Source organism: Opisthorchis viverrini, assembly GCF_000715545.1.
Source record: "Opisthorchis viverrini unplaced genomic scaffold opera_v5_26, whole genome shotgun sequence".
Lineage (NCBI taxonomy): Eukaryota > Metazoa > Platyhelminthes > Trematoda > Opisthorchiida > Opisthorchiidae > Opisthorchis > Opisthorchis viverrini.
In genome coordinates, this window is record NW_008751683.1 from 1120803 (window position 1) to 1128872 (window position 8070).

Consider the following 8070-nt stretch of genomic DNA (forward strand, 5'->3'; position numbering starts at 1 on the left):
TTTCAATAATACAGGACCATATACATTCTACATAGACAATCTACACTATGAAGTGGCAAGTCTGAAAATGCCGAAGATTTCGAGAACTCAAGCTCACTGTGCGAATAGCCAGCGGCTAGCATGACATTGGCTAAATTGTGTTCATACACGTACGCCAACAACTTTGGGTTCAAACTTGGCAGTGATTGACAACACTTCAAAAAAGTGACAGTTTGGCTGGAATGAAGGCTTCGGGGTTGGGACGTCTTTCCCCCAAAACGTTATCTCCCAGATGCATTGAATGATGATCTTTTCATATACATGTAGCTCGATGGAGGGAAATTTGGCATATATACACGTGGGGAATCGATGCCAAAAGTTTCCTGACATGGCCCGAATGGCGGTGAGTGTAATTCTTACACAGAAAACCCCAAGTTGCAGGCACTACACTAGACGTTTCACTTCACACTAAGCTGACAATGGATTACCTCAATTACGGAATAAACTATCGATGCTGATGTGTGCGCCGTGGGGTTACATCATGTAAACCATCCAAAGTGGGAGGCGCCGCAAATGACCCAGATAGTCTCAGCAATTACCGAGAATGAGAGCCAGTGGATAAGACCCCATATGTGACGAATGAAGCACACACGGAGCTGGCCTTCTGGGAGAATATAGTGAAGAAATTATATATAAATTAAGATTTTCCGAGTTTTAAGACTAGATATTCAAAAGGTCATATAGCTCCCTTGTTTCATTTTCTAAATGTGTGCAGAACGTTCACGCTCTCATCCTTTGGGGTTTATCTTCTATTTCTGTGGCCGTATTTTGGAGACCATTTCTTAGTAGGTCTTAAAGTGCGCCCGATCAATCCTTTGGACATGCAACGTCCCTTTTCGGCACGTCACTTTCGGATTGGTAGAGAATGTCCGTCATGTACGACTCGGTCACGTGATATGGAGCCAGAATTATTTTGCACGAACTAGGCCCATTTTTCCAGAGGCCCAGTAAATTTCTTTGTTGATTTTTTGACTTACATTAACACACCTGTAAACAGAAGCCAATTTTTTCTGGGAAAATTGCTCAGAGTTAATTTTGGCACACACGGCACACTGGACCCATGACTAAAGTTTGTAGGACCGAGAATCCGCAAGCTTTTCGTATAACAGTGATAAGCTGTGATGAATAAACTTCGGGTTAAAATATTTCAGGATCTACACAACAGTATGGGGTAGGTAAAGGGTTCAACAAGGGTGGTGAATTTGGTCAAAAGTGGAGTGGCCCACTCTTAGTGTTGGGCCAGGCCAGAGCTCTGTTCGCTGAAGGAAAACTGTCATCGGATAAATCTAGTAATGATGAGGGAAAAAGTGGAAATCACTGCGCCTGCCTAGCGCAATATACATTTGGCGGTGCATACTCGGGAGCGGTAGGATGTACAATAAGATTAGCGCAGATGCCCCTGAATAATCACGTCCGGCAACGCCGAGCTATCAACCAAGTTGGAGCAAGTGGTTTTTGTTAAGTTCCCAATAGCTTGACAACTGAAACTAGTCGGAACGTGATTATGACGAACGTAGGAATCCAACCACGAATACGAAGTTCAGTGATGGAAAGTTTGTAAATGTTTAGTTTGTGTTCGCCAATAAGTAGCCTTCTTACACCATTATCACGGATGCAAAGTCCAGTGGCATAAATCAGGCCGAACAAAAAGGAATCTGTTGGTAGAGCTCGTTGCTGCAGTGCAACCGGCCAGGAAATTCTCGCTTTATGGCGAAGGCATGTGACGAAGTTGCCGCGACGTAGAAAAGAAGACCCAAAGCCGATTAAGGATTAATATAGGCCTGCAATTTCTAAGAAACTCTTATTTACGTTTTACCTTGTGTATGGGCGAACAAAAATGTTTAGGGTTCATAGATCCCTAGAAAGGCCCGAAAGTGTCATCTTTTGTGGATAGCTTCGGGTGTGTCGTTATCACAACCGCAACCACAAGAGCCGCAACTCGGGTGACAGTGTATTAGACAGCACGAAAACTGGCCCTAGCTATGTATACGTAGCAGTATATATTTTGCGTTGATCATAGACTGCTACAGCAAGTTTTTCTCTGAAGCGATAGCCACGGAAGTGGAGACCTGAAGCTGAATTAAGACCCCTGCTTGTCTGAGACCCCCGAAGTACACCCAGTACAGAAGCATGGCACTAAGGTACGCTAGGCTCCTAATGCCTTTACTGCCAGACTTCCATTTTCTGTTTTCTGCTGTTTACACCTCCATTCTTCGTCAGTGAGCAAGTTGACGTCTCAGAAGACGAAACAAGTTTGATGCTCCGCTGATTCCATTTAATCTACTTTCGGTTATTAAACATTCAACAATGTTGAGAACAAGTTCTTAAAATAAATGACAAATTCAGTATTTAGTCAGTCGTCGAAACGCTAAGCAATATAACCGTGAGCCCATCAATTTCGTTTTTTCTGATCCATCTTCCTTCAAAGTTCTGTTTAAGCTGCACCTTGGACGCGGGTTTCAGTCTTTATTCTGGAAGGGGCTAGTGTGGCATAAGATTTTTGCGATCTACGGTGAGATGGATTATTTCAAACACAAAGTTGGAAACCGGTGTCTTCATGCGCAATTCATCCGAAAGCTACTTAAAAATATGAAACTACTTTGTGCGCAACGCGTTGGGTCTAGTGAACATTTGGTAGCGGCGCTGGAATCAACATCTTTCTCGAACCCACCAGATACCGCGCAGGCCAAAAGTCATCCTTCATGGATTTGGTCATCGTCAACGGACGACAACCTTGCTCAGGCAATTTCTAATGCCCCACTGCAACTTGGTGACGATCACGTGCTGACCTTTGACCTCCCCCTCTACTTGTCTAGAAACCCCGAACCTCAAACGTGGAATAGATACTTATTCCGTGCAGATTTTCAGGAATGCTCATCTGGTACCAGCTTCAGCGGAAAACTTATATACGATCATTGTTTTGAAAGCTCACGGGACTGACGCTATATTCGTCCCAGAAAAACAACACGCAGTCAATTGAGACGGAAGCTACCTTAAACTATTAAGAGGTCCGAAATATTTCTCAAAATTGGGTTCATACGAAACAAAAATGAGCTAGCATTTCAAAAAACAGAGAACTGCCGTAAAACTAAAATTCACTCATGGAACAAACGAAAACATGCCACTAATATCGACCCCCCGGGAAAGCAGGCATGTGCTATCTAAATACACGAGACATCGCAGCAGAAACAGGCCATCAGCCTGTTTCTTGGGAGCAGGAACGTGGAACCCACTAGTAAACCATGGCGACGATGGATCAGAAGAAATTATCAAGAAGGATGCCAAATTCATTTGGGTCACTGGCGCACTTTAAACATGTCCTTCTCACTGCATCCTGAAAAATAGGCTCAAAAGGAATTTGCTGTTCTGGGAGTGATGCATTGCATCTTCTCTATGATGTACATGAATGATACTCTGTTCATTACCTTACTCATTATTCTCGTGGTGTTTAATCTGGTGATGCTGAACCACTTTATCCTGGAGTATCGTGGCCTCCTAGGAAAACTAATTCTTACCTTTTCCGCGTTTGAAAAAGGTTTGGTCGACGGTTTTTTCACTGTTGTTCCAGCCAATTCATGGTGAAGATAGTATAAGAAGATTTTCAAGCTCATGGTGCAGATTATTCGGGCATTTTTTGGGCAGGATGATTTCTCACTTCCTCGTATTTAGCGTTTGGATAACATTCCAATGCTACATCTAGAACCGAGGTCAAAGCCTTATTAGACTCATCTCTATGCGAGCCCTTCCGCTGACAAACTTACCGCCGGGCGCTGAGAACGTAAAAAGCAGTGCTACACTACTTCTGCGCTTGTGCCTTTCAGATGAATGGTGACTTCCGAACGACAGAAACGAAACCGACCAAAAAATTGATCAAAAGCCTTGATTCTGTGTAGTAATCTGTGAAACCAGTTGATAATGGGCTGCGGAGTGCAATCCATTACAATGTGCGTATACATATATATATACATATATAAAGAAATTCACGGCACATTGGACGTGATACATGCATTTCAAGAGTTCGTGTTAGCTCAGATTCCCAAGGTAGCCCGAAGGCTGCAAAAAAAGCCCCATGGCTTCAATAAATGGGGCAAACTTATCCTGAAGGGCTCTTTCTATGTTGTTGGGAATATTAACCGCTAAACATCTCATAAAACTCCAAAAGGTTTCAGACTCACGACTACGCCACAGGTGGTCTGTGGTTATGATGAGTCAGCTGCGGGCGGCTGCTCAGAATTGTGGCCAACTTACGATGAGTCAAAGTAAAACGCTAGTCGTTCTGTAGTGGAATTAACACCGTATGCTCACATGTTCGCTTACTCTGATCGAATAAAAGATCAGGTCGTCACGCAAATTATTTTCTCTGAGCTATTTACAGATCGCTGGCAATGTGACCAAACTTTGGAATTCTTAGTATAGGTTCCAACATGCAATTGGAGTTGATCCATGCCGAGGGTGCCGCAGTACAGCTCGCTGTTTTGAAACTTTCAGAAGTCTCATGTGGCGTCCGCAGTTTCTAAATTACACTGAAGATTCAGCAATTGTGTACTGCTTCGGCCTGTTCAACGTGTCAGATGAAATATTTATTATAACTTCTAAAAGCTCCTTGTACCGCCAGCAAAAAGCAAGATGTCCACGTGCATTAGGACGACCCTCAACTAAATCAACTTTATATTCGGTCTAACTGTCGGTTCTTTTGGCACATGGATAACAAAAAATCAAGCATTTTGTTCTCAGGTATCTGCAAATTAAGCGAAGTTTTCACAATAACCTGATTAAAAGTCACGGCTCTTGAATATGACCATCCAAGCTAACCCCGATTTAGCGCTGTGTTTGATGTCAGCGAAGCTGCCAGGGTCTTGTGCTGAAGGATACATGTGAAATAATCCAAATTTCGTCGCCCTTTCTGGACATTCTTTGTTCAATTATTGGTCTAGTAACAAGTTGTGTTGTTGAAAGCCCAGAAAAAACACCATAGCTATTATGAACGTGGTCGATCACCAGAACGAAAAAGAGAAAATTGTCGATGGAAAGGCCTCGATTTCCAGCTGCGGTTTGTGCATCTGGCTGTCTCATGCCGGAAGTTCAACCCAAAGGACCAGATGCTTCGCATCTTCATATTGCTCACATATTTTCCGGATAGTTTGAAATTTCTGATCCGGGCAGCGTAGCAGCTTCTGCTGTAATTCGGGCATCTAAATGCCAGCAATGAGTCTATCACGCAGCTGGTCTTCAATTTGGGCACCGTAGTCACATTTGGCTGCCTGTGTATGCAGCTGTAACACTGAATCACGAACCGACCGAGAATGGGAGCGGGTCAACATATTGAACCTAGCTCTTTCGGCTGCTACGAAGTTAATCTGTTTGAAGTGTTGAAGAACCTTTTTTCTTCAATGCAGTGTAAGAAATATCGATTGGAGATTCAGGATATACTAAATTTTTGATCAACGTAAACGCATCCTTGCCAACGAAATGTAGGAAATATGCGGTGAGTTTCTTATCATCCATATCGGATTTTGTGAGGCGCCATATGTCGAACCGTTCCAAATAATCCTCTACGTCACGCGCAGTTGAATTAACATCTAATGGTTCCATTTCGGCAGGCATGATGAATCGTTCCGATCGCGACGCCAAAATGTGAGAATTAAGTTTCGTACGTATATCGGTATAACCAGACGAACTAGAAATCCAGAATCCAGCGAAGCGTAACAACCAGCACGTATGTATTCGAACTGACGAATATATACAGCATATGGAATATTAAAACAAGAGAATAATGAATAGAGCAACGAATAGAGTATCAGTCATGTTCATCACACTTTTGGTCTTTGAAGCATGCTGCCGAAAGATAATGTACCACCAGTTGAACTGAAGCCTATTGTTTGTTTTCTTAGCTCCATTGGTTTCCGGGCGCGCTCGCCATTTTGCTACTGACGATCGTCGACGATGCCTCGAAGGGCTAACTCTCTCTATGTGCGTCATCTCCCCGATTCCTGCCGGTATGTGTTTTTTTACCTTGAAGGTTCATGATTTTCTTCCAGGCACGAGGACCTCCGTCGCGCATTTGGTCGGTACGGACGTATAATTGATATTACCATTCCGTTGGATTTCAACACCGGGCGAATGAAGGGTTTCGCATTTATCGAATATCCTTTTTTGGTTCATTTGTCTACTCTGCATGTTTCTGGAACTGACCGTTTGTTCTGTTGTATTTGTTCTCTAGGCTGCCCCACCCCAAAATCCGCACTTCACAACTCAGTCCACAGTCCAAAAATCAATATTTCAGGATGTTCAATAGCTAAGGTCAACCTGTCAATGGAGCCTAGTTCAGCCCCTACACCTGTCGGGCCTCCGTTTCAAGGGCCCCGTCGAGGACAATTCAACCAGAGTACGTCAGCCCAGCGGGTTGCAAGACAAATCCAACCTCAGTAATAGTGGCCATAGCTCAAATCAATTCCAACTATGCTGCCCAAGCTGCTGGAATGAAGTCGATTCCAAGGCCGTGATCACCCGGCTTCCACTAATTCACTAATTGTTCAAGCCAATCAATAACAAACGTCTGTTTTTCGTCGTCCCTCAATTCAATCAGTAGGCTTTCAATCGCTACCAGTTGTTGGTCGGTGAGTTGTTTTTTCTGCTCGCTAGATTCCTTAACTCCATTCGCACGTTCGAGGACCCTAGGGACGCTGAAGATGCTCACTACAACATGGATCACACACGCTTTATGGGTCGTGATATCGAGGTGGAATTTACTAGAGGGTACCGAAAAAGTAAGATTGCACGGAGTATTTGTGAGTTTGAGGATGTTTGCTTCGTCAGCTGTGCTTTTACTGAGTTGAAGTATACGGGTCTGGCATTAACGTGGCAACAACCCTTCCGGGTCTATTTACGCTGGGCACTTTATCAGGCCCTTTTTAGATCCCTTGGACCATTATTGTTTCGATATTGTCGTGAACAGGGTAACTCGCGACCCCTTCGTTATGTCGTATGAGTGTAAGTTTTTCCTGCTGTTCAGTGATCTGCGTCCGCCCAAGGAGAATGACGGTGAGTGACGAAGTTGGAACTCCTGTCATGATAGCTTGAGGTGCTACCGGCAGGGTATTTGGCCTCTTGGGTCCAATCCGTAGCCCAGCGCGTTGCGTTTTGCATGCACCCAAGGGGTTCCCAAATAGGTGTGACTTAGTATTTCTCAGGGCGTCCGTTTCACTTTTGGTGTATAGCCTGTGGTTGATCTGTCGTTGTGTTCCTGGATGTTCTCCCTTTACGTCTGATCACTCGTCCCGCCACTTATTTATCCCCCTTTTGTTTTCTAGCTCCCGCTGAAATGCGTCTGAAGGAGAGGAGAGATGGAGGACGTGGGCCCCCAGGGCGCAGAGGCCGGTCCCGCTCACGTTCCAGGTAAGCATGTTGGTATCTGTTTTAGGTAGTGGTTGTCTTTTTCTCGTTAAACGTCCACTAAATAGTCTTTTCTGATCACTGCCTTAGGTCACGGTCTGCCAGCAGGAGAGGCAGAAGCGAGTACAATGGCCGGAGGTCCAGCGACAGGCGCGACGACAGCCGAAGACGGGTTACAGATGCACGACGCTCAGCCTCCCGATCGCGATCCCCAACCCGTTCCCGGTCTCCTAGTCATAACGGTGTAGAAGACGGTAAAGGCAGCAGAAGGCACGACCGGCGTGATGCACGCGCTTCTCAAAGCCCACGTCGTCGCGGCTCTGGGTCTCGCTCCCGCTCCGGTTCTTATTAGTATTTTTCTCTGTACATATTGTTCCTATGCATTGAATTATAACTTATGTAACTCTTTCGCTATCGGTGTGTTGGTTTAGTTAATCATGAAAGACATCAGGGGTCACTCACGATAACGTCTGTTGGCTGGGCTATTACCGAATGTCCGGGAGGCACCGGTCGGGGATATCATCGTTCGCTTGTCTACGGTGTGTGGTAGGGTAGGTGGCTATGCATTGGATGCGGAAGCCAATTAGTTGGTTCGTAAGTACGCGACTTTTGTGGGTGTTTGGAAGGAAACAACATTGA

General features: G+C 44.8%; 1 protein-coding gene across 1 annotated transcript; it reads left to right on the forward strand.

Moving 5' to 3' along the window:
- Nucleotides 1–5877: 5877 nt before the first annotated feature.
- On the forward strand, nt 5878–7846 carry T265_02271 (hypothetical protein; the record flags this gene model as incomplete). Its single annotated transcript, XM_009166475.1, has 4 exons — nt 5878–6182; nt 6703–6806; nt 7350–7434; nt 7522–7846. The coding sequence occupies 4 exons, from the start codon at nt 6160–6162 to the stop codon at nt 7781–7783; spliced, it is 474 nt and encodes a 157-aa protein (XP_009164739.1).
- Between the last annotated feature and the right edge of the window lie 224 nt (nt 7847–8070).